The sequence below is a fragment of the Pseudorca crassidens genome, chromosome 11 (genome assembly GCF_039906515.1).
Source record: "Pseudorca crassidens isolate mPseCra1 chromosome 11, mPseCra1.hap1, whole genome shotgun sequence".
Lineage (NCBI taxonomy): Eukaryota > Metazoa > Chordata > Mammalia > Artiodactyla > Delphinidae > Pseudorca > Pseudorca crassidens.
This window is the reverse complement of record NC_090306.1, coordinates 20468207-20496072: the sequence shown is the minus strand read 5'-3', so window position 1 is coordinate 20496072 and position 27866 is coordinate 20468207. Positions and strand designations below refer to the sequence as shown.

The following is a 27866-nucleotide window of genomic DNA, read 5'->3' as shown; positions in this document are numbered from 1 at the left end:
TAGGGATTGCATTGACTCTGAAGATTGCTTTGGGTAGTATAGTCATTTTCACTATATTGATCCTTCCAATCCACAAACATGGTATATCTCCATATGTTTGTGTAATCTTTGGTTTTTTCATCAGTGTCTTATAGTTTTCTGAGAACAGGTCTTTTACCACCTTAGGTAGGTTTATTCCTAGGTATTTTATTCTTTTTGTAGCAATGGTGAATGGGATTGTTTCCTTAATTTCTCTTTCTGATCTTTCGTTGTTAGTGTATAGGAATGCAAGATATTTCTTTGCATTAATTTTGTATCCTGCAACTTTACCAAATTCATTGATTAGCTCTAGTAGTTTTCTGGTGGCATCTTTAGGATTCTATTTATATAGTATCATGTCATCTGCAAACAGTGACAGTTTTACTTCTTCTTTCCAGTTTGTATTCTTTTTATTTCCTTTTCCTCTCTGATTTCCATGGCTAGGACTTCCAAAACTATGTTGAATAATAGTGGCAAGAGTGGATGTCCTTGTGTTGTTCCTGATCTTAGAGAAAATGCTTTCAGTTTTTCACCATTGAGAATGATGTTTGCTGTGGGTTTGTCATAAATGGCCTTTATTATATTGAGGTAGGTTCCCTCTATGCAAACTTTCTGGAGAGTTTTTATCATAAATCGGTGTTGAATTTTGTGAAAAGCTTTTTCTGCATCTATGGAGATGATCATATGGTTTTTATTCTTTGATTTGTTAATATGGTGTATCACATTGATTCATTTGAGTATATTGAAGGATCCTTGCCTCCCTTGGATAAATCCCACTAGACCATGGTGTATGATCCTGTTAATGTGTCATTGGACTCTGTTTGCTACTATTTTGCTGAGGATTTTTGCATCTATATTCATCAGTGATATTGGTCTGTAATTTTGTTTTTGGAGTATATTTGTCTGGTTTCGGTATCAGAGTGATGGTGGCCTTGTAGAATGAGTTTGGGAGTGTTCCTTCTTCTGCAAATTTTGGAAGAGTTTGAGAAGCATTGGTGTTAGCTCTTCTCTAAATGTTTGACAAAATTCACCTGTGAAGCCATCTGGTACTGGACTTTGGTTTGTTGGAAGATTTTTAATCACAGTTTCAGTTTCAGTGCTTGTGATTTGTTTGTTCATATTTTTTTTTTCTTCCTGGTTTAGTCTTGGAAAATTATACCTTTCTAAGAATTTGTCCATTTCTTCCAGGTTGTCCATTTTATTGGCATAGAGTTGCTTGTAGTAGTCTCTTATGATATTTTGTATTTCTGTGGTGTCTGTTGTAACTTCTTTTTAACTTCTAATTTTATTGGTTTCAGTCCTCTCCCTCTGTTTCTTCATGAGTCTGGCTAAAGTTTTATCAATCTTGTTTATCTTCTCAGAGAACCAGCTTTTAGTTTTATTGATATTTGCTATTGTTTTCTTTGTTTCTATTTCACTTATTTCTGCTCTGATCTTTATGATTTCTTTCCTTCTACTAACTTTAGTTTTGTTTGTTCTTCTTTCTCTAGTTCCTTTAGGTGTAAGTTCAGATTGTTTATTTGAGATGTTTCTTGTTTCTTGCAGTAGGCTTTTATTGCTATAAACTTCCCTGTTAGAACTGCTTTTGCTGCATCCCATAGGTTTTGGATCATCGTGTTTTCATTGTCATTTGTCTCTAGGTATTTTTTGATTTCCTCTTTGATTTCTTCAGTGATCTCTTGGTTATTTAGTAATGTATTGTTTAGCCTCCATGTGTTTGTGTTTTTTACATTTTTTCCCTGTAATTGATTTCTAATCTCATAGCGTTTTGGTTGGAAAAGATGCTTGATATGATTTCAATTTTCTTAAATTTACCGAGGCTTGATTTGTGACCCAAGATGTGATTTATCCTGGAGAACGTTCCATGTGCACTTGAGAAGAAAGTGTCATCTGCTGTTTTTGGATGGAATGTCCTATAAATATCAATTAAATCTATCTGGTTTATTGTGTCATTTACAGCTTGTGTTTCCTTATTAATTTTCTCTTTGGATGATCTGTCCACTGGTGTAATGAGGTGTTAAAGTCCCCCACTAGTATTGTGTTACTGTCAGTTTCTTCTTTTATAGCTGGTAGAGTTTGCCTTATGTATTAGGGTGCTCCTATGTTGGGTGCATATATATTTATAACTTTTATATCTACTTCTTGGATTGATCCCTTGATCATTATGTGTGTCCTTCCTTGTCTCTTGTAACATTCTTTATTTTAAAGTCTATTTTATCTGATATGAGTATTGCTACTCCAGCTTTCTTTTGATTTCCATTTGCATGGAATATCTTTTTCCATCCCCTCAATTTCAGTCTGTATGTGTCCCTAGGTCTGAAGTGGGTCTCTTGTAGACAGCATATAGATGGGTCTTGGTTTTGTATCCATTCAGCAAGCCTGGGTCTTTTGGTTGGAACATTTAATCCATTCATATTTAAGGTAATTATCGCTATGTATGTTCCTATTACCATTTTCTTAATTGTTTTGGTTTTGTTTTTGTAGGTCCTTTTCTTCTCTTGTGTTTCCCACTTAGAGAAGTTCCTTTAGCATTTGTTGTAGAGCTGGCTTGGTGGTGCTGAATTCTCTTAGCTCTTGCTTGTTTGTAAAGCTTTTGATTTCTCTATCGAGTCTGAATTGAGATCCTCTCTGGGTATAGTAATCTTGGTTGTAAGTTCTTCCCTTTCATCACCTTAAATATATCATACCACTCCCTTCTGGCTTGCAGAGTTTCTGCTGATAAATCACCTATTAACCTTATGGGAGTTCCCTTGTATGTTATTTGTCATTTTTCCCTTGTTGCTTTTAATAATTTTTCTTTGTCTTTAATTTTTGTCAATTTGATTACTATGTGTCTCAGCATGTTTCTCCTTGGCTTTATCCTGCCTCAGACTCTCTGTGCTTCCTGGACTTGGGTGGTTATTTCTTTTCCCATGTTAGGGAAGTTTTCGACTATAATCTCTTCAAGTATTTTCTTGGTTCCTTTCTCTCACTCTTCTCTTTCTGGGACCCCTATAATGTGAATGTTGGTGCATTTAATGTTGTCCCAGAGGTCTCTTACGCTGTCTTCATTTCTTTTCATTCTTTTTTCTTTATTCTGTTCCTCAGCAGTGAATTCCACCATTCTGTCCTCCAGGTCACTTATCCATTTTTCTGCCTCAGTTATTCTGCTATTGTTTACTTCTAGTGTATTTTTCATTTCAGTTATTGTATTGCTCATCTCTCTTTGTTCTTTAATTCTTCTAGGTGTTTGTTCTTTAATTCTTCTTGGTTTTTGTTAAACATTTCTTGCATCTTCTCGATCTTTGCCTCCATTCTTCTCTGTGGTCCTGGATCTTCTTCACTATCATTATTCTGAATTGTTTTTCTGGCAGGTTGCCTATCTCCACTTCATTTAGCTGTTTTTCTGGGGTTTTATCTTGTTCCTTCATCTGGTACATAGCCCTCTGCCTTTTCATCTTGTCTATCTTTCTGTGAATGTGGTTTTTGTTCCACAGGCTGCAGAACTGTAGTTCTTCTTGCTTTTGCTGTCTTCCCTCTGGTGGATGAGGCTATCTAAGAGGCTTGTGCAAGTTTCCTCATGGGAAGGACTGGTGGTGGGTAGAGCTGGGTGTTGTTCTGGTGGGCAGAGCTCAGTAAAATTTTAATCCCCTTGTCTGCTGATGGGTAGGGCTGTTGGTTCCCTTCCTGTTGGTTGTTTGGCCTGAGGCGACCCAGCACTGGAGCCTACCCAGGCTCTTTGGTGTGGCTAATGGTGGACTCTGGGAGGGCTCATGCCAAGGAGTACTTCCCAGAACTTCTGCTGCCAGTGTCCTTGTCCCCATGGTGAGCCACAGCCAACCCCTGCCTCTGCAGGACACCCTCCAACACTAGCAGGTTGGTCTGCTTCAGTCTCCTATGGGGTCACTTCTCCTTCTCCCTGGGTCCTGATGTGCACACTACTTTGTGTGTGCCCTCCAAGAGTGGAGTCTCTGTTTCCCACAGTCCTGTCCAAGTCCTGCAATCAAATCCCACTAGCCTTCAATGTCTGATTCTCTGGGAATTCCTCCTCCCATTGCCAGACCCCCAGGTTGGGAAGCCTGACTTGGTGCTCAGAACCTTCACTCCAGAGGGTGGACTCCTGTGGTGTAATTGTTCTGCAGTTTGTGAGTCACCCACCCAGTGGTTATGGATTTTGATTTTATTGTGATTGCACCCCTCCTACTGTCTCATCGAGGCTTCTCCTTTGTCTTTGGATGTGGGGTATCTTTTTTGTTGAGTTCCAGTGTCTTCCTGTCGATGATTTTTCAGCAGTTAGTTATGATTCCAGTGCTCTCGCAAGAGGGAGTGAGCTCACGTCCTTCTACTCTGCCATCTTGAACCAATCTCCCTCAAGTCTATTTTTTAAATATTTGTTCTTAGAGGTCATCTGAGAAATAACTGTTGTCAGTATTACCAATGCAGCGTTGAAATAACATTGAAATGCTGGAATTGAACTTTTATAACTGCCTCTGGTTTAGTGCTAATCAATTACAGAGGGAGCAAAATACCAAGTAAGGGCTTGGAAAATTCCACATGGGAAAGGGAAACCTCACTGAGCACTAGGAAGAAAATCTCTCATCTTCCAAAAGGAGTCTAATAGGTGGGTGAGTGCAGGGCTCAGACAATGGGCTACATCACGCTCATCTCTTCCTGAAATGTTTCAGCTCTTCCAACGGTGTGTGCTGCCATTAGAAATTTCTTATTCAACTACAAAAACAAGAATCCCCTGTGGCCCTAAACTGAAGTTCTTTGATCACAACATTTGCAAAGGCTTATTGGGAATCTTTTGTGGAATTAAATTTATTTGGAAATGCTATTGTTTTACCAGTGGAAGAAAAAAATTCAGAGCTTATAAAATGAACATGCTGAAAAGATGTAGCCAGTTGTCTGTAATGAAACCCAGATGTAAGGAACTTTGAAAGAGAAAGGTCCTTTTCCTGCTTATTCTAGACAGTGTCAGGGAAAAATTATGTCATATGATCTGTCTCAGTTTAGACAGAGATGAAATATTTGTCATTTGACAATAGACCTCTGTAGTCTCCTTTTCGTTACCACCACAGTCATACTCAAGAGCATATCTTCATGGGTTAGAGGTTTTTGACAAAGATGAGTGGTTGGGTAGTCGGTAGAATGGCACGTGCTCAAGCTTGATAAGCTCTGGGCTAATAATAATGCCGTTTCCAAAGCCAATGCCATTTAATTATTTTTAAAAATTGCCTGAGATATCTGTGCCTTGTGAGAGGCACACTTAGAGAATTCTGATTTTGAATACAGAGCTCTCCAGATATAATATTTCTGATGAAGGAACTTACAAATTATAGAACAAAACGATTGTGAATACCTCCTGGTAAACAAAGAGATTGAGAGTAACATCAGCAAGATGGCAGATTAGGAAGCTTCAGGCCCTTGTTCCGTTATGGAAAGATTTGGAAAAACAAAAACAAAGAACAGAAGACTGGCTAAAATAACATTATAGGAACTCTGGAAAACAAAGAGATCAAAATAGAGACAGTGCTTGGAGGCAAAACACTTAGTTCCTGACTTATAGTGGATAGACGTTTGGCCCCCAGGAAGGCAGGGCTTGGGCTGGCCAAGTGTCTGGTTTTCAGAGAGCTAAAGGGTTGGACCCCAGGACTTTGTTCACAATTCAAGCATTAAACACACACACATTCACACACACATGGATTGCTTTGAAGTTACTAAGAAGAGCCTCAACGTGACTCATAAAATGCAGTTGTCATAAGCCTTTTCATGAGGTACTCCGTGAGAATATTGTTTTACTTGTAAAATAAGTGTACTGTAGTTTAGGGATTTTGTTTAAATGCTTGCACACTATACTTTTACATATATAAAAAAGAAAGAAAGGAAAATCTTTATTCATATAGTAGGATTTACTTACAAAAATAATACTTGGAAAGTAAGTCTTTCTTCGCCCTCTTTTGTGCTAGTCCCTTCAGCATTCACACATACACATACACAGATACACACAAACATACACACGTGAGCTGTATTTATAGTTATTAATTTGTAAAGTGCATTTGAAAGCACACATTAACTCTAGAATCTTTATAAATACAGGAAAATTAGTTAAGCAGCAGGAGAAATTAAAGGAAAAAGTATAGTAAACTATTACATATTAAACAGAAATGATAATCATGTTTTTCATGTTAATGGAAAGGGGAAATATAATAAGTGATAAAAGTGGGATATAAATGGTTTATAGAGTCTCAATTTTGAGTGAAAAAAATGCATTAGGGCTTCCCTGGTGGCGCAGTGGTTGAGAGTCCGCCTGCCGATGCAGGGGACACGGGTTCGTGCCCCGGTCTGGGATGATCCCACATGCTGCGGAGCGGCTGGGCCCGTGAGCCATGGCCGCTGAGCCTGCGCATCTGGAGCCTGTGCTCCGCAACGGGAGAGGCCACAACAGTGAGAGGCCCGTGTACCGCAAAAAAAAAAAACAATGCATTAAAAGGCCTGGAAGGAAAAAACATTGAATCACTATGTTGTACACCTGAAATTAATATAATATTGTAAATCACTATATTTCAATAAAAAATTTATTAAAAAAATTTAATAAAATATAAAAAGCATGGCAGGAAATGGTAAAATTTTTAGTTGGTGGAATATAGTAATTTTTATTTTCTTCTTTCAGCATTTACACTTTTGCAGAACTATCTGAAGTAGGAGTTTATTGATTTTTAAATAGAAAAGAGAAAAGCATGACTTGACACTAAAGTGTTTTATGTAGATTGTTAAAACTAGAAATATAAGATGTTCTTGCGCTTGTGTTAGATGCATAATATCTTTGAAAAGCAAAATCCTGAGTAATAATGATAATTAATGCTTCTTGTGCTCACAGTCTATCATTTTGTCTTTCTCACTTTGTTTATTATACTAATTTTTGTACACAGAATTGAAGACACATGTGACAATCTCCCAAAGACACAGCGATCTGTAGTACATTTTTTTCCAACATCAACGGATTCAGATACCACTACACTGCCATGTTCATGGTCATTATCCAATGAAATACCTCTCAGTTACTATCTGTCCAGCCCTCAAGTTAGTGGAGTAACTTTTTCAACAATTGGACCAAAGCCTCTTAAACCTGCTCTAGTGAGCCATTCCCAATCAGAAGACAGCTTGGGTAAGCAAAACATGTACCAAGTGTTTTAGACTACTTTTAAAGCATATAGTTCAATAGAGTCTTTATGTGCCTAGAAGCCAGAATGATGTTTTATTATTTGTCTCCAATAATACTAACTTCTTAATGTCATATGCAGAATAACTTGACTCTGCCCATCCTTGATTCTAGCCCTGGAGTCATATTCAAGTCACGTAAACATATGTGGCCAAGTACATCATCTCTGTGATTAAAATATCTTGAGTTATCATAATAATTCATGGGTTGACCTCTTAGATGCTCTAGAATTGCTAAATGATTAAAAATTCTGATGTATAGCATTAACTGCTCTTCCTCTGAATGCTACCAGAAAGATTAACAATGTCTTATGTATGTTATGCTTTAGGAGACTATGGCTTAAGTAACGAAAGATGGGTAGATAAGAGAAAGAAGAAACATAAAGTAGGTAATAAAATGGTGGAGAGAAAAGGGAAAAACAATAAAGAATTTGGAGAAGAGGAAAATGAAAACAGCAGTAAAGTTTTGACAGTTGCCAACAATGCACTCAGCAGTGCTCACACCATGAGGTGTATGTTCCTCACCATGTTTAGGGAACTCTGAGGGTATGTTATCAAGGTTTACTGAAAAGACCACTGCCCTTGGAAACAGAGGACCTAGGTTCAAATCCCCTTTCTAGTCCCAATAACATGGGACATTAAGTAAGGTATTTAGCATCTCTGAGTCCCATTTTCCACACCTACAAAATGGGGATTAAAATATCAGCTTCACAGGGCTATCCTAAGAATTAAATGAGATATTTATGAAAATCACCTAGCACACAGCAAGTGTGCTCAATAAAATTAGTTGTGAATCTGAATGTATCTGTAAGTACCTTCTCATAGAATAGGCTAGATTTGGGGTCTGTATTACCAGTCAACTAACAAGTTTCAAAATTGTTAACACGAATACACCCATGACTACCTGATGTCTTCATTTTCCTCTACCCTTCTGTGGACATTTACAGCCTTGCTCCTTCCTATCTACATTTCATTTTGTTCCTGGTATTTTCCTAAGCCTTTGACACAGTGTTATATAGGATTTTGATCTACTGCCATTATTGTCATATTCCCTGTGCTTCATTGTTTGTATGCCTAAGATACATTTTTTGAAGAAGCCTCCTAAATTCACAATGACCTTTAGCAATGACCAAAATCTATATGCTTAAAAGTGAAAATACACATTTTATATCTAAGGAGGTAATATTTCTCATCCTTTGGCACTGTATCATCATGGTATATGTTCTATATTTGAGTTGAACTGTGAAAGCTCCTAGTATTGAGGGGGAGGGTAACAAATATACTGGTTTCGCCTGGCAAGATGAGAGTTGTTCTGGGATGAAGTCTTCTTCAGTTACTGTAGGTTCTGACTCTGTAGATACATGGCTGAGTCTACCAAGACTTGTTGCATTTGGTTCATTTCATTTCTAGATGAGATAATAACTGGAACTAAAATCAATGTGTCTTCTTTCCTTTTAGAATACAAAGATTTTCATCCCTCAGGATGAGCTATTAAGGATGCTGTATATTCTCTTCCCCCAAAGGAATTTAAAGATTAAGGAAATACTCACTTGAATGGGAATGAACTAACTTAATTCCAAATATTTCTTCTAAACAAAATACTCTGAGGAATCCTCTTTAGGAACTATGTTTTTTTTTTTCCACCTTTCACATTGCTTTGGCTTTGTTAAAGACACAAGAAGATAAAGCACACTCTAGATTGTCTTAATCCTTTGATGATTTTGGATTCAGGGTCACATTGACCAAAGTCCCTGTGCTACAATAATAGCTATCATTTATTGAGTACCCGCTAAATGCCAGGTACTGTGCTAGACACTTACCTATATTATCTTCAATCCTCACATCGCCTCACACAAAGTAGTATTATCCTTATTTTATTTTCAGGAAAACTGAGAATTGGAAGGTTTAAATCATTTGGCTTAGTAAGTGACAGAGCTGGGGTACAGATGTGTCTAAGTCCAAGACACATTGCTCTACCTACTTCATCATGATGCCTGTCTGTACTGTTACTCTCTCTTTGCAGATACATAATTAGATTTATCCAGCATGATTCTTTCTATGCAAAATCTTGAAACTTATTTTGTATTTGAATCTTACTACTGAGAATTTTAAAAGAGTAAGAGGTTACAAGAATCTGATTAAGCATTACTTTATCTTTTTAATAAAGTATTTTAGTTAATGAGAGGAAATTTAAGTCTTTACCTGGCAAAATACAAACCATTGGTAGGAAAGGACTCGTTTGAGACTTTAATTTATGAGTAGCAATTTGGGGAGAAAAGCTAATACAAACTAGAATAAAGTTGTACTTACATATGGTGTACCCAATTTGAGAAACTCAAATGTTTTACCTACTCAAAAACTTATGATGCTTGTAGTACAACTTAATCAGTTAAATTGTAATTATGCTGATGATACAATTGATAGTTTAAGATAACTGCAGTAATCTCTAGGAATTGAGTGTCCCTAAAAATAATCACTGGTTATTTTATAGACTGGTTTAAAGCTTCGAACTATCCTCACTTAGTTTGACTGTGACAGTAAAAAGTATAAAGAATATCATTTTGTAGAAGCAAAGAATAAAGATAGTAGCTTTGGTTTCTTCTAATCTTTTATTTACTTCTCTCTCTATTGTTTCCTTCTTTGGTTTCTTTGAAAGGACTCAACAACTTCAAAATTCCAAAGAAACACACTATGCCGGTGCTTGCTTCTCAGCTAGCTGTGGTTGGGGAAGGGGAAGATTATTTCCTATCTTTGTTTGGTGATTCAAAGAAACTTGTCATGCACTCATTCCCCACCAAGAAAACTTGGAAGCACTTTTCTATGATTCTTGAAGAAGTGGGCCAATCTAGATCCAGGTAAATACTCTATTTGAATTATTTAATATCTTCTATTGGGGTAGGAGTAATAAATTAGTAGGAAATAAAGTTCTAAACTGTTGTTAGATCCATGATCTCATCTAAGACCCTAAGCAATCCATTAAAATATAACTGTTTCATATTCTGGGCAGTTAAAAGGAATCAATATAACTTTCTAGGGAACCAAACAAGGAAAGTTAATTCTTCAAAGATGCCAGAGAAAACAGCACTACATAAGGCTTACCAATAAAGTTAACTCAATTATTCAAGAAAATTTTCATTATTGGCAAATCAATCAGATGGATTTAGAATTCTTTCCTATCTGTCTTGAGTTCAAGACAGAAGGAAAAAGATGGATTTATAACTTACTGATCCATTTTTATGGTTATTAGTATCTGTAGAAAACAAGAATTGATCAGGAAGAAAGTTGATATTAGAACTAAAATAAAAGCTGACGCATCTATGCATTTACTTAACCCTGTTTTTCTTGTTGCACAAACAACAGATTAAATTGTGAATTTTTAGTAATAAACACACATTTTAAAAAAATTTTATTGAAGTATAGTTGATTTGCAATGTCGTGTTAATTTCAGGTATACGGCAAAGTGACTCAGTTATACATATATATACATTCTTTTCCATATTCTTTCCATTATGATTTATCACAGGATTCTGAATATAGTTCCCTGTGCTATACAGTACAACCTTGTTGTTTATCCATCTTATGTATACTAGTTTGCATCTGCAAATCCCAAACTCCGAATCCTTCCCTCCCCCACCCCTCCTCCCCCTTGGCAACCAAAAGTCTGTTCTCTATGTCTGTGAGTTTGTTTATGTTTCATAGATATGTTCATTTGTGTCATACTTTAGATTCCACATATAAGTGACACCATATGGTATTTGTCTTTCTCTTTCTGACTTACTTCACTTAGTATGATCATCTCTCAGTCCATCCATGTTGCTGCGTATGGCATTATTTCATTCTTTTTTTATGGCTGATGTATAGATAGATAGATAGATAGATACCCCACATCTTCTATATCCATTCATCTGTCAATGGACATTTAGGTTGTTTCCATGGCTTGGCTATTGTAAATAGTGCTGCTATGAACATTGGGGTGCATGTTTCTCTTTGAATTATAGTTTTGTCTGGATATATGCCCAGGAGTGGGATTGCTGGATCATATGGCAACTCTGTTTTTGTTTTTTTGAGGTATCTCCATACTGTTTTCCATAATGGCTGCACCAATTTACATTCCCACCAACAGTGTGTGAGGGTTCCCTTGTCTTCACACCCTCTCCAACATTGATTATTTGTAGACTTTTTAGTTATGGCCATTCTGACCGGTGTGAAGTGGTACCTCACTGCAGTTTTGATTTGCATTTCTCTAATAATTAGTGATGATGAGCATCTTTTCGTGTGCCTTTTGGCATCTATATGTCTTCTTTGGAGAAATGTATACTTACGTCTTCTGCCCATTAGTGATAAGCATATGTTGATAGAGGGTGTTTGAGGACTAAAAGAAGTTGTTAGCCAAAGTTAAGGGTCAAACATAAAGGAAAACTTTTCCCCCTTATGTCAGATTTCCTAAAATCAACCACCTTTGCCACTTAATTGTAGTGAATACCCAAGTGTTCTCTCAACCATCTAAAAGCACTTCATCAAATTATTCATACAGTACTTACCATGTTAAAAATGATGACTTATTTTCAGCAAAACTTCAAAAAAAACTTATGAATATGGTTTTAAGAAACTTTACTCAAACAGATCATGAAGACCTTCAGGTAAGGATCAAGAGAGAAGCAAGTAAAGTAATAAGGCATTCAGAGGATAGCTTTCTTCCCAGGAGAGATGGTCTGGGAAGATTTTGTGAAGGAGTTATCATGGAAAACATCTTGGAAAGATAAGTACATTTTGGATATGCAAATTTGGAGTCTCTGAGAATATTCTAGACCATTGGTTTTCAACTCTACCCACAAAATTGAATCACCAGGGGAGCTTTTAATGTCCTGACTCTACACCAGACTCTTTGAATCAAAATTTCTAGTGGAATTGGGCATCGTTTTTTGTTTTTTTGGTTTTTGTTTTAAATGCCATGGTAATTCTAATGCACAGCCAGGGCTGAACAAAGGAGCAACATAAACAAAATGAGGGAGGCAGAAAAGCTAAGATCAGATATGAGTATAAGCATGGATGTACTGAGCAGTGCATGAAGAGGTATAACAGGGTTGTAGGCGTCAGGGTTGGAGACAGATCACAGTGAGCGTTGAATACCAGACAATGTAGACTTCACTATGGGCAATGGGAAGCAATGGGAAAGTTTCAAACAAAGGAGTGACAGGATTCTGATTCAGAATATTTGATCTGTGGCAATGAATGTATGAATGAATGCTGGATTTTGTCAAATGCTTTTTATACATCTGTTGAGATGATCATATGATTTTTTATTTCTTAAACGTTAAAGTAGTCCCGCACCCTTAGAATAAACCTCCCTTGGTCAGAATGTTTATCTTTTTCATATATTGTTGAATTCAATTGGCTAAAATTTTGTTTCAAATTTCTGCATCTATGTTTGTGAAGAATACTGGCCTGTAGTTTTCTTTACCTGTTAATGTCTTTGTCTGCCCTGGTATCAGGGTAATACTCAACTCATTAAATGAGTTGGGATATATTCCCTCCTCCTTTACTTTCTAGAAGAGTTTGTGTAGAAGTAATATTATTTTTTCCTTAAATATTTTATAGAATTCATCAGTGAAGCCATCTGGGCCTGGAGTTATTTTGTGAGAAGGTTTTCACCTACAGATTTTACTTCTTTAAAATAGATGTCAAGATAGTCCGGTTACCTATTTCTTCTTGAGTGAACTTGAGTAGTTTGTGTCTTTCAAGGAATTTGTCCATTTCATCTAAGTTGTCAGATTTATTGTTGTAAAATTATACATAATATTCCCTTATTATCCTTTTAGTATCTATAGAATCTGTAGTGATGTCACATTTTTTATTGCTGATAATGGCCGTATGTGTCTTCTCTCTTTTTCCTGATAAATCTTGCTCAAGAGTTATCAATTTTCTTGAGCTTCAAAGAATCAGTGTTTCATTTAATTGATTTTCTCTAATTTTTTTTGCTTTGTTTTCTATTCATAGATTTCCATTCTGATCTGTATTCCCTTTCTTCTGCCTACTTCAGGTTTCATTTTTTTTTTCTAGTTTCTCAAGGTGGAAGTTGAGATCATTGATTTGAAAACATTTTCTCTTCTAATACAAGCATTTAGCACTGTAAAATTTCCCCTAACTACAGCTTTTAGTGGAATCCCACAAATTTTGATGTGTTTTATTTTCATTTTCATTCACTTCAAAGTACCTTTTTTTTAAAATTTAAGTAGAGTTGATTTACAATATTTTGTTAGGTTCAGGTGTGTAGCATAGTGATTCATTTTTTATTATATTCCATTATAGATTATTACAAGATAGTGAATTCCTTGTGTTATACAGTAAATTTTTGTTGCTTATGTATTTTATGTGTAGTAGTCTGTATCTGTTAATCCCATACTCCTAATTTGTCCCTCCCCTGCCCTCCCTCTCCCCTTGATAACCATAAGTTTGTTTTCTATATCTGTGAGTCTCTTTCTGTTTTGTATATAGATTCATTTGTATTATTTTTTAGATCCCACATGTGATATATTATTTGTCTTTCTCTGACTTACTTCACTAAGTATAAAATTCTCTTGGTCCATCCATGTTGCTGCCAATGGCAATATTTCATTCATTTTTATGCCTGAGTAATATTCCATTGTGTATATATATATATATATATATATATATATATATATATATATATGTATATATATATACCACATCTTCATTATCCACTCCTCTGTTGATGGACACTTGGGTTGTTTCCATCCCTTGGCTATTGTAAATAGTACTACTATGAACATTGGGGTGCATGTATCTTTTCAAATTTGAGTTTCCACATTTTCCAGATATATGCCCAGGAGTGGGATTGCTGGATCATATGGTAGCTCTATTTTTAGTTTTGAAGGAACCTCTGTACTGTCTTCCATAGTGGCTGCACCAATTTACATTCCCACCAACAGCAGGAGGGTTTTATTTTCTCCACACCCTCTCCATCATTTATTATTTGTAGACTTTTTAATGATAGCCATTCTGACAGGTGTGAGGTGATTCCCCATTGTGGTTTTGATTTGCATTTCTCTAATAATTAGCGATGTTGAGCATCTTTTCATGTGTCTTCTTTGGAAAAATGTCTGTTTAGGTCTTCACCCATTTTTGGATGTAGTTTTTTGTTTCTTCACTATTGAGTTGTATGAGCTGCTTATACATTTTGGATATTAACCCCCTGTTGGTTGCATCATTTGCAATTGTTTTCCCCCATTCCATAGGTTGTCTTTTCGTTTTGTTGATGGTTTCCTTTGCTGTGTAAAAGCTTTTAAGTTTGGTTATGTCCCATTTGTTTACTTTTGCTTTTATTTCTTTTGCCTTGGGCGACTGATCTAAGAAAATATTGCTACAACCTATGTTAAATTATGTTCTGCCTATGTTCTCTTCTAGGAGTTATATGGTGTCATGTCTTACATTTAGGTCTTTAAACAATTTTGACTTTACTTTTGCATATGGTGTGAGGAAATGTTCTAATTTCATTGATTTACATCCAGCTTTAGCTGTCCAGCTTTCCCAACAACACTTGTTGAAGAGATGGTCATTTCTCCATTGTATATTCTTCTTTCCTTTGTCGTACATTAATTGATAATAGGTGTGTGGGTTTATTTCTGGGCTCTCTATCTTGTTGCATTGATCCATAAGTCTGTTTTTGTGCCAATACCACAGTTTTGATTACTGCAGGTTTGTAGTACAGTCCGAAGTGTGGAAGAGTTACACTTCCAGCTTTTGTTCTTTTTCCTCAGTATCGCTTTGGCAATTCTGGGGTTTTGTGATTCCATATAAGTTTTAGGATATTTGCTCTGGTTCTGAAAAAAATGTCACGGTATTTTGATAGCGATTGCATTAAATCTGTAAATTGCTTTGGGTACTATGGCCATTTTAATAATATTAATTCTTCCTATCCAAAAACATCATATATCTTTCCATTTCTTTGAATCTTCTGCACTTTCCTTTGTCACTGTGTTATATTTTTCAGCATATAGGTCTTTTACCTCCTTGGTTAAGTTTATTCCTAAGTATTTTATTCTTTTTGACGAGATTTGAAATAAGATTTTTTAATTTCTCTTTCTGTTACTTTATTATTAGTGTATAAAAATGCAAGAAATTTCTGTATATTAATCTTGTATCCTGCTACCTTGCTGAATTCATTCATTAGTTCTAATAGTTTTTGTGTGGAGACTCCATATAGAGTAAAATGTCATCTGCAATACTGACAGTTTTACCTTCTTCCCTTTCAATTTTTCTTGTCTGATTGCTGTGGTGTTGAACATCACTTGAAGAGGTGTTTTTATGTGGGAACATCCCTGTGTAGACATTGTGTGTCCAGCGTTTTTGGTGTGATGACTGCTTTTGATATGGACATTTGCCATGTCTTTCCTAAAGGTGTGCTGGCCATTATCCCCTTGATAGGGGTGTGGTTGGTGTTGTAGTGTGTAGAGCCTGTGCAGGTTGTGAGGCTGGACTTACTCTCTGCTCCATGGCTGTTGCTGCCCTGTCAGGAGCAGGGTCTACTTCCCAGTTGTTGGAGCAGAAGCCCTGAGGATCAGGTTCAATCAGACTCTGTTGCCCTTGAGTGCATGCCCTGCCCCAAAGGAGGTGATTGCTGAAGCAATGAGGTCTGTGCAGTCACAGAGGACCTATGCACTGCTTGTGTAGGTGTCCACGGTTCTGATCAGAAGCAGCACCAAGGTCACTTACCTTTCTTTGTTGTGTTTGTCCTAAATCTAGTGCAAAGCTGTGATGTGAAGTAGGCTGGGGCTGGGGGTTGAGGTATTGTGGCTGCAGGAATTGAGGTGGTTCAGCTGCTGCCTGAGATCTGGGCTGCCTCTGTGGCAGTCTTCTTCCAGGACCCAGATCTAGTGCTAAGCTGCAGTATGGAGTGGGCAAAGCCCAGGGCACTCTCACCGGGAGAGCTGCTGTGTACTCCTGAGTGTGCTGACAGTGGCCACCGCTGCTCCACCCAGAACACACTCCAGGCTCTCCTTGCTATCTCTGCATAGCTAGATTGAGTCCTCTCCCAGGGATAGTCTTCCCAAGATTCAGCACTTAGCTGTGGCATCAAAATAGTTTCTAGTTTCCATTTTTATTTCTTCTTTGATCCTTGAGTAATAAGTCTATTATTTAGCTCCCAAATATTTTACAGACTTTTCCAGTTCTGATGATTTTCCAGATATCTTTTGTTACTGATTTCTAATTCAGTTTCATAGTGGTCAAAGAACATAATTTATATGACTTGAGTCCTTTTAAATGTATTGAGACTTGCTTTATAGCAGATATTGTCTATCCTGGTAAATGTTTTGGTAAATATATTTATTGTTGAGTGGAGTGTTTTGTAAATATTGATCAGGTCAAATTGATTGATGGTGTTAAGTCTATTGTCTTTTTTGTTGATTTTATGTCCATCAATTATTGAAAAAGGGGTGTTAAAATTTCCAACTATAATTGTGGATTCATTGATTTCTTCTTGCAGTTCTATCAGTTTTAGTTTCATGTATTTTGAAGCCCTGTTTTTAGGTGTATAAACATTTAGGATTGTTATATCTTCTTCCAACATAGAATTGATGTCTATATCATTATGAAATAAACTTCTTTATCCATGGCATTATTCTTTGCTCAGAAATCTACTATGTCTAATATCAATATAGGCATTCCAGCTTTCTTTTACTAGTGTTAGCATGGTATATCTTTTTTTATCCTTTTACTTTTAGCCTATTTGTGTCTTTATATTTAATATTACGTTTTGTATCGACAGGTAGAATGCAGTAGGCTTGCTCTTTCATCTTCTGACAATCTCTGTCTTTTAATTTGGGCATTTAAACAATTTAGATTTAAAGTAATTTTTAATATGGTTGATTAATTCTATTATCTTGTTGTTCATTTTCTATTTGTCCCAACTGTTCTGTTCTCTCTTTCTTCTTTTTCTGTCTTCTTTGAAATTAATCATTATTTATATTCCATTTTATCTCCATTGTTGGCTGATTAGCTATAACTCTTTTATTTTAGGGGTTCCTTCCAGGTTTATAGGATACATCTTGAGCCTATTACAGACTACCCTCATCTTATATTTTACCACTTCACAAATAGTATAAGAGCCTTAGAATACTATAATTTCATTTCTCTTTTCCCAGCCATTGTGCTTCTGCTGTCACGTATTTTACTTCTACATATGGTGTAAATCCCATACTCCATAGTTATTTTGGCTTAAATAATCAATTTTTAAAAGAAATTTAAATGATAAGAAAAATATTATATATTTACCCTTATGTATTTTCACTGCTTTTCTTTGCTTTTTAGTTTTTTGTTTGTTTTGTTTTGTTTATTTTTTTGATCTATAAATTATATTTCCATCCATTTTAATTATGCTAGTACCTGAAAAGAACTTCCTTTAACATTTTTTGTAGTATGGATCTGCTTATAACCATTTCTTCTTTCACTTTTTTTAGACAGTTTTATTGAGATATCATTGACATAATTGCATATATTTAAGATGTACAACTTCATTTTTTTGTCTTTTGGGGGTTTTTATTGAGATATAATTGACAAATAACATTGTGTAACTTACATAATGATGATTTGATACTCATATGTATTGTGAAATGATTACCGTAATAAAATTAGTTAACACATCCTTCACATAATTACCTTTTTTTTTTTTCTGGTGAGAACATTTAAGATCCACTGTCTACTGTCTTAGCAATTTTCAAGTATATAATACCGTATTTTTAACTATAGTCACCATGCTGTTCATAAGATTCCCAGAAATTATTCATCTTATAACTGGAAGTTTTTATCCTTTGACCAATATTTCCCCCATTTCCCCTACCTTCTATCCTCTGGCAAACACTGTTCTAATTTCTGTTTATATGAATTCAGCTTTTTAAAATTCCACATATAAGTGAGATCATAGAGTATTTGTCTTTCTCTGTCTGATTTATTTCACTTAGCATAATGTGCTCAACATCCATCCATGTTGTCACAAATGGCAGGTCGTCCTTCATTTTATGGCTGAATAATACTCCATTACATATGTGTGTGTGTGTGTGTGTGTGTGTGTGTGTGTGTGTGTGTGTATATATATATATATATATATATACAGCTGACTCTTGAACAACACAGGTATGAACTGCTTGGGTTCACTTATAGGTGGAATTTTTTCAATTAATACTCAAGTACTACATGATCTGTGTTTGGCTGAATCTGTGGATGTGGAATCATGGATGTGGAGGGCGGACTATAAAGTTATATGCTGATTTTCCACTGTGTGTGTGGTCGGCACCCCTAACCCCTGCACTGTTTAATAATCAACTGTATTTATAAAATAAATACCACATTCACTTTATCCATTCATCTGTCAATGGACACTTTGTGTCTGTATCTTGGCTATTGTGAATAATGCTGCAATGAACATGGTGGTGCAGATAACTCAACAAATGGTAATTTTATTTCCTTCAAATACCTGGAAGTGGGATTGCTGGATCATATGGTAGTTCTATTTTTAATCTTTTGAAGAGCCTCCACACTGTTTTCCATAGCACTGCATCAATTTACATTCCCACCAACAGTGCACAGGGTTCCCTTTTCTCTGCATCTTCGCCAATACTTATTGTTGTCTCTTTGATAACAGCTATTCTTACAGGTGTGAGGTGATATCTCATTGTGGTTTTGATTGTGTTTCCCTGTGATTAGTAATGTTAAGCCCCTTTTTATGTACCTGTTGGCCATTCACATATCTTCTTTGGGAAAATGTCTATTCAGGTCCTTTCCCATTTTTTATTTGCATTATTTGATATTTTGCTATTGAGTTGTGTGAGTTCCTTATATATTTTAGATATTAACCCCTTATCAAATATATGATTTGCAAATATTTTTTCCCATTTTGTAGGTTGCCTTTTCATTTTGTTGATTGTTTCCTTTGCTGTGCAGGAGCTTTTTAAATTGAGGTAATCCCATTTTTCTATATTTGCTTTTCTCACCTGTGCTTTTGGTGTGTTAGCTAAGAAATTATTGTCAAGACGAATGTCAAGAAGGTTTTCCCCCATATTTTCTTATAGGAGTTTTATGGTTTTGAGCCTTACCTTTAAGTCTTTAACCCACTTTGAGTTGATTTTTGTGTATGGTGTGTGATAGAGGTCCAATTTCATTTTTTGCATGTGGATATCCACTTTTCCAGCATTTATTAAAGAGACTATTCTTTCCCCATCTTGGAACTCCTGTTGAAGAGCAGTAGACCATAAATGTGTGGGTTTGTTTCTGGGTTCTCTATTCTGTTCCATTGGTCTATATGTCTTTTTTAATGCTGGTACCACACTGTTTTAGTTACTTTAGCTTTATAATATAATTTGAAGTCAGGAAGTGTCATACTTCCAGCTTTATTCTTGCTCAAGAATGCTTTGGCTATTTGGGGTCTTTTGTAGTTTCACATAAATTTTAGGATTTTTTTTTTTTTACAGCTTCTGTTTAAAAATGCCATTGGGATTTTGATGGGGATTGCATTGAATCTCTAAATCACTTTGACTGGTATGAACATTTTGACAACATTACTTCTTCCAATCCATGAACATGGAATGTCTTTCCATTTATTTGTGTCTTTTTAAATTTCCTTCACCAGTGTTTTGTAGTTTTCAGTGTATAAATCTTTCATTTTTTTGGTTAAGTTATTGCCTAAGTATTTTGTTCTTTTGTTGCTAATGTAAATGGGATCGTTTTCTTAATTTCCCTTTTGGTTAGTTCATTGTTAGTGTACAGAAATGCCACTGATTTTTGTATGTTGATTTTCGCATCCTACAATTTACTGAATTTGTTTTGTGGTGTTCTTAGGGTTTTTTACCTATATGATCATGTCATCTGCAAACAGAGATAATTCACTTATTCCCTTCTAATTTGGCACCTTCTGTTTCTTTTTCTTTCCTGATTGCTCTGGGTAGGACTTCCAGTACTAAGATGAATAGCAGTGGTGAGAATAGGCATCCTTGCCTTGTTGTGGATCTTAGAGGAAGTTTTTCCTCATTGATTGTGTTAGCTGTGGGCTTTTCATATATGTCCTTTATTGTGCTGAGGTATGGTCCTTCTTTACCTATTTTTTGAGAGTTTTTATAGTGAAAAGATGTTGAATTTTGTCAAATACTTTTTCTGAATCTGATTAAAAAGTGTGATCATGTGGTCTTTGTCTTTCCATGTGTTAATGGCAACTATAAACACAGGTGCCAATTTTCATAGATAATGTTAGGTAGATGCATATTGGAAGAACTGAAATGCTAAAGATAAGTTTAATAAACTTTAGAGTAGCAAAAATCTAAAGTAAGATAAGTAAAGTAGCATGGAGCTATCAAGTAGACTCCAACAACTAGAGAAATCAGAGCTTAAATAACGAAAAATTGTCATTTTTAAAGAAGTGATATAGCCATTTGTCTTTTCAATCTCTATAAATCAAGACCATGCAAAGGCTACTGACAGAATGATTGGTACATCACTCTACACTCTCAGCCAGTCACAACTTAGAGGTTTCAAGTCATTTTCCTACTAAGGAAAAATGGGAAGGCTTACAGGGAAGGAAAAAAAGATAACTACAGAAGGTTGTGTGATAGCAGATTAACAGCCCTGGCTCAGTGAATTTCCATGTATTATGTGAAGTATTTTCCTGTAACTTTTGGCCTTATATCAAAAGGAAGGCAAATGAAGTGGCTAGCCCTGATATGAACAATGGTATTTTTTCTTTCAGACAAGCTAATTTATTCTACTTATATGCATAAAATAAAAAATTTAACATGAATGAATAAATGTTTCACTTGAATAATGAAATGTTTTTGAAAAGCAACTGTACATATCCAATTACATATATGATAACAAAGAGATAACTGAGCTATTCTAGAGTCATCTGGTTAAAAGAAAAACTCAAACTACTGCTCATCTTCCCAGGCAGAAAAAGCAAGTCTCAAAAACAAAAAGGAATTCTGTCAAAAAATAAAAACATCCCACAGAGATTTCAGTTAACACTAGAATGAGGATGACATAGAGAAATTCTAGGGCTATTCTATAAGAGTAAAAATGTTATATCTACAATTTAGTAAAAACCATAACAGTAATGTAAAAGAAAGGAACAGGTATATACATTGCTCAAAAGTGAACCTCTCTGCAAAACAGGCAACCTCATACAATGTAGTATGGGTATAAAGTGAGACCACTGAAGGCAGTTTGGTAGTGTAGATCAAGGTTTCATAGATTGGGACTTACCTGGTGGCACAGTGGTTAAGACTCCACACTCCCAATGCAGGGGGCCCCAGTTCGATCCCTGGCCAGAGAACTAGATCCCACACGCATGCTGCAACTAAGAGTTCTCATGCCACAACTAAGGAGCCATGTGCCATAACTAAGGAGCCAGTGAGCTGCAACTAAGGAGCCCATGAACCACAACTAAGGAGCCCGCTTGCCACAACTGAGATCCGGCACAACCAAATAAATAAATAAATACATAAAGATTTCATAGATTTTACATCTTATATTCTCACAAGTCCTCTTCTAGGAGAGGAAACTCAGAGTGATAACCTGACATTTGGAGCCACTTTTCTCCTCAAAACAGTTGTCAATTTGAAAGCAGCAGCTAAGAGGCTGAGAAGTTATTCAAAGATTTTGGCAGTCTCACGGGACTGGGTGAATAAAAATTGGCTTGATTCAGGGCCTGTCAAGAAGGAGGGTCATTGATAAACACCCCAGGCTTTCAGTTGTAACTTCAAAGGTACACACAGTATTAAGGCTATCTTCAAAATAAACCAGCCTAATTGGGGCCAAAGCCTAGTGTCAAATTATTTCACACCCTGATTGGATTAAAGTGGTTTCCCCCCAATGTAGATGGCTGCCAGAAGTTAAAGTAAATCCTCTCTGGATCAAGAAAAAATTATACATAGCTTTAAATTACCTCTGCAATGTTTAATCTATCATACTAGGCACTAAGTCAAAAATAACAAGGCATACAAACTATAAAAGTTGACCCAAAACTAAGATTAAAAATGGACAATAAAAACAGGCCTAGGTGATCCAGATATTATGGTTATCTGACAGGGATTTTTAAATAACCTTGACTAAAATAGTCAAGGAATTAAATGACAAGAAAAATTTTTAGCATAGAACTGGAAACTAAAAATAAAAGAATCAGTAGGAAATTCTAGGAAAAAAATCCAATAACAGAAATTACTATTTCAAAAGTAGATGAGTTTAACAATATATTTGATGCAACAGAAGAGAGAATTATTGAACCGGAACATTCTCAGAAGAAAACATCCAGGCTGAATTATAGAGAGCAAAGAGATTAGAAAAAACAAGCATAAGGAAAACTTAGGGCAAGATTTTTAAAAATCTAAATGCTTGTAATTGAAGTCACTAAGGAGAGTAGAGAAGGACTGAGGTAGAACAGTATTGGTGGAAATACTGGCAGAGAATTTTCCCAAAAATGAAATACATCAAGCCACAGGTACAAACAACACTACCAACTCCCAGCAAGAGAAAACATAGGGGACAAAAAAAAAAAAACAAAACCTTAGGTATGATGTAGAAAAACTTCTAAAACAGAAGTAAGGAAAATCTTAGCCAGAGAAAAAGGACACTTACCTTCAAAGGAACAACAAAAAGGTTGGTAGCTGGTTTATCAACAGAAAAATAGAAAACAGAAAACTCTGGAATAAATCTCTGGTGAGGGCATTGAGACCAAAACTGCAGGCAATATTTTTAGCACTGTGATTCTACAATTCATAAGAAGCATATGTTAGTTTTCTCTTGCTGTCATAGGAAGTTATTACCAACATAGCAACTTAACATGGATAATACCCACTTATTACCACACAGTTCTTTCAAAAATTTCTGTATATATTTAAATACTATCCTATAAATCCATCATAAAAATGTAAAACAACCCTATAGAAATGGACTAAATTATATGAAAGACAATTTTCAAAAGAAAACTGAGTAGCCAATAAGTAGCTTACTCAGCTGCACTATAAACAGGGAAAATCAAGTTAAAATAACAATGAGATATTTTGTACCCAAGATATTAAGTATTAAGAAGTCTGAAAATTTCAAGTGTTGTGGAACAAGAAGAAGGAATAGCGCATGCACAGGCAATGGGTGAAGCATGCAATGACATGAATTATCACAAGTCTTGTGAGAAATTCTTGTGGTTTTGCAATTTAAGCAAAGATAGGAAGTAGGGAAAAAAAGAAATTAAAGAGGCTGATAGATTACGTAGGGCCTTGTTTCCATGCTGTGACATTGGTGTTCTCTCTAGAAAGAAATGGTCAGACTTTGAAGGATTTATCCTTGTACAAAGATTGCTCTGGAAGCAAAATGTTGAATGGTTAGGAGGGAGCAAGACTGGAGAAACCAGTTAAGACACTGTTACACTGTGACACAGAGGTGATGAGAGCCTAATGAAGACAGCAGCAATAGGGATGGAGAGAAGGCACTATATACAGAAGATACTAAAGAGTAATATTAATAGAACATCATCACAAATAAGTCATTGGGATCTAATGAAGACAGCAGCAATAGGGATGGAGAGAAGGCACTATATACAGAAGATACTAAAGAGTAATATTAATAGAACATCATCACAGATAAGGCAAGAAGGATAAGACAGCAGGAAAGTAATAGAAGTTTCAGGCGTGGCCAACAGGATAAATGATGATGAAATTTCCTGGAATAGGTTTTCTACTTTTCTAAAATGATGAATTCATTTTGGGGCATGTTGATTTAGAGGTATCTTTGGGGTCTTTCTTTCTACGGGGTCTATGGGTCTGAAGCTCAGCAGGAAAAGGATTTAGATTTAGCAGTCATCAGTGTATTAATGGTTGCTGAAAACGCTGTTTGTGGGTGATATCACGTGTATAGAGTGTGATGGGAATAAAAGAGGGTTAAGGGCAGAATCCCAGGGATTCACGTCTGAGAAATGGATGAAGGAAGAGAAATCTGAAAAAGAGACTATAAAGGAGCAACCAGACTGGTAGAAGAAAAACAGTGGACTTGGGGAAACAAGGAGAGAAGGACCTGTCTGGCAGAGGCAGGTATCACAGAGACATTAAGACAAAGACTGAGTGGTGGGAATGTAAATTGAACCACTATGGAAAACAGTATGGAAGTCCCTCAAAAAATTAAAAACAGAACTATCATATAATCCAGCAATTCCACTTTTGTGTATTTATCTGAAGAAAGCAAAACCTCTAATTCAAAAAGATATATGCACCACCATATTCACTGCAGCATTATTTACAATAGCCAAGATATGGAAACGACCTAAGTGTCCATCAATGGACGATTGGTAAATAAAATGTGGTATAAATATAAAATGCAATATTATTCAGCCATAAAAAAAGAATTAAATCTTGCCATTTGCAACAACATGGATGGACCTCGAAGGCATTGTGCTAAGTAAAATAAGTCAGAGAAAGACAAATACCATATGATCTCACTTATCAATGAAAGCTAAAAAAAAAAAAAAGAACTCATCGATACAGAGAACAGATTGGTTGCCAGAAGCAAGAGGTGGGGAGTGGGCAAAATGGGAGAAGGGGGTCAAAAAGTACAGATTTCCATTTCTAAAATAAATAAGTCATTGGGATGTAATGTACAGAATGGAGACCACAGTTACTAATACTGTATTGTATTGAAAGTTGCTAGGAGAGTAGATCTTAACAGTTGTCCTCACAAGAAAAAATAATTGTAACTATATATGGTGATCAATGTTGTTAACTAGATTTATTGTGGTGATCATTTTGCCTTATATACAAATACTGAATCATTATGTTGTACACCCCAAACTAATATAATGTTATATGTCAATTATACCTCTATTTAAAAAAAGACAAAGACTGAAAAGTTACCACTCAATTTACTGATTGATGACCAATTTAAGAGGGCCTAATCATCTTGGTCTAAGGCAGAAATATATGGTCGTGGGTTGAGGGAGTGAATAAGAGATGAAGAACTCATGCCGTAGTCTTTCCAAAAGCTCGGTTGTGATGGCAGTAGGAAGTGGAAGCCAGAGGAGGATTGTGTTTTTCTTTTTTAAGGTTATAGCACTTGGAAGATATGTACATATTTGGGGGAAAGAGGCAGTCTAGAGGGAGAGGTTGGTGTGAAAGGAGAAAAATGAATGAGACTGAAACACCAAAGCAGCAGCAGGAGGTGGTAAGCAGAGTTTCACTTTAGATGGGAGAAGGGTTCCTCTTGCACTGAAACGAGGTGGCTAGAACGAAGAGGTCAGTGTGGGCATGGGTGAACCTGCATCTAAGTGGAAAGCAGGAAAACACACTTCTTTCTGATGGCTCTATTTTCTTAGTGAGATCATTTTCTGACAATAAAACTGGAGATGTGAGGCAGGGATTTGAACGTTGTTGAGGGAATGACAGAAGGTGCTGGCTCAGCTCATGAAGAACACAGTTTGCTGCCAATCGCTAAGGGCCCACATGTGGCTGGAGGCCACTAATTCATTTGCTGGCAGCAGTCTATACTGTGTGTGTGTGTGTGTGTGTGTGTGTGTGTGTGTGTGTGTGTATGTGTGTGTATCTTCTAGCAGTGCTCAACCACCAGGGTGTATACAAAATTTAAACAATTTGAATGGTTGGATCAAACTTCTTTGAGATTTTACTAGTTGCAAAAGAAGAACAAGAACTGACATTTATTGAGAGAACTTGGACATGGCAGTTAATCTCTCTAAACCTCAGTTTCCTTTTCTATAAAGTTGGACTAAAAATAGTACCTGTCTCACTGGGTTGTTGTGAGAATTAAATGAGGTGATACAGTTTTTTTCAAATTTTTTATGGTGAACTTCAATAAGAAATATGTAGCCTTTTGTGAGAATTAAATAAGTAACTACCAGTCCACAATGCCTTTACCAAAACATTTGGAGACTTACATGTTTCCAAATTCAGAATTTGGAGGATTTTAAGAAAGTAATATGGTGACTAGAACACATATTACGTAACACCCCAATAGGGCTTGGAGAAGTATCCAAAATCAAACAGTAATCTTTCCACAGCCAAATTTATGAATAGTTACACAAATCATGAATGAAGACAGTAACTAGCCTGTCCTCAGTTTCAGGTCAGGTTTTGCCACCAAAGGAATTCAGGTCAGATTTTGCTTTAAGTGTGTTTTTTTAAGAATCTTTTGGTTTTTCAGATATGTTTGCATTTCGGAATTATAGATATGAAATCATAGATTTATTGATAATATCTTAAAAGTGCCTGGCACATCATAAGTATTGGTTCCTATTATTGGTAGGGGTATATTTCATTTTTAAAGTTATGTCCCTAACCCACCAAAGGGATTTCATGGCTTATTGGGTTGGCCAAAAGTTTCATTCGTTTTTTTTCCGTAAGATGACTCTAGTAGCACTTAGTTGTCTTTAACTTCATTCAAAACAATTTTGTTAGATTGTATGTGACAGCTGTCATATAAGCATGCATTTAAAAAAGACGTCAAAATTGGTGAATTTTTGTGTGGCCATTTTAATATTGAAGATGGAAGAAAAAAAGCAACATTTTCGGCATATTATGCTTTATTATTTCAAGAAAAGTAAAAATGCAACCCACATGCAAAAAAAGATTTGTGCAGTGTATGGAGAAGTTGCTGTGACTGATCGAATGTGTCAAAAGTGGTTTGCAAAACTTTGTGGTGGAGATTTCTCGCTGGACAACGCTCCATGGTCAGGTAGACCAGTTGAAGTTGATACCGATCAACTCGAGACATTAACTGACAGCAATCAACGTTATACCATGCGGGAGATAGCCGACATACTCAAAATATCCAAATCAAACATTGAAAATCATTTGCACCAGCTTAGTTACGTCAATCGCTTTGATGTTTGGGTTCCACATAAGTTAAGCAAAAAAAACCTTCTTGACTGTATTTCCACATACGATTCTCTACTGAAATGTAATGAAAACGTTCCGCTTTTTAAACAAATTGTGATGGGCCATGAAAAGTGGATATTGTACAATAATGTGGAATGGAAGAAATCGTGGGGCAAGCGAAATGAACCACCACCAACCACACCAAAGGCGGGTCTTCATCCAAAGAAGGTGATGTTGTGTATATGGTGGGACTGGAGGGGAGCCCTTTATTATGAGCTCCTTCCAGAAAACCAAACGATTAATTCCCACAAGTACTGCTCCCAGTTAGACCAACTGAAAGCAGCACTCGATGAAAAGCATCCGGAATTAGTCAACAGAAAACACATAATCTTCCATCAGGATAAGGCAAGACCACATATTTCTTTGATGACCAGGCAAAAACTGTTACAGCTTGGCTGGGAAGTTCTGATTCATCTGCCATGTTCACCAAACATTGCACCTTCGGATTTCCATTTATTTGGGTCTTTACAAAATTCTCTTACTAAAAATTTTCAATTCCCCGGAAGACTGTAAAAGGCACCTGGACAAGTTCTTTGCTCAAAAAGATAAAAAGTTTTGGGAAGATGGAATTATGAAGTTGCCTGAAAAATGGCAGAAGATAGTGGAATAAAAGGATGAATACGTTGTTCAATAAAGTTCTTGGTGCAAATGAAAAATGTGTCTTTTATTTTTACTTAAACACAGAAGGCACTTTTTGGCCAACCCAATACTTAT

General features: G+C 36.0%; 1 protein-coding gene and 1 long non-coding RNA gene across 6 annotated transcripts in view; one reads left to right on the top strand and one right to left on the bottom strand.

Annotated features, from left to right (window-relative positions):
* The window catches only part of LOC137201726 (uncharacterized), a 151522-nt gene that overhangs the window by 9254 nt on the left and 114402 nt on the right, over positions 1 to 27866 (bottom strand). The window lies entirely within an intron of this gene.
* Positions 1 to 27866, top strand: part of LMNTD1 (lamin tail domain containing 1) — a 440677-nt gene that overhangs the window by 389394 nt on the left and 23417 nt on the right. For all 5 annotated transcript variants that reach the window (XM_067695956.1, XM_067695955.1, XM_067695954.1 and 2 more), the window contains 2 exons: positions 6930 to 7165; positions 9875 to 10073. In XM_067695956.1, the coding sequence (XP_067552057.1) occupies positions 6930 to 7165; positions 9875 to 10073 (435 nt within the window). The remainder of the gene's footprint in view (positions 1 to 6929; positions 7166 to 9874; positions 10074 to 27866) is intronic.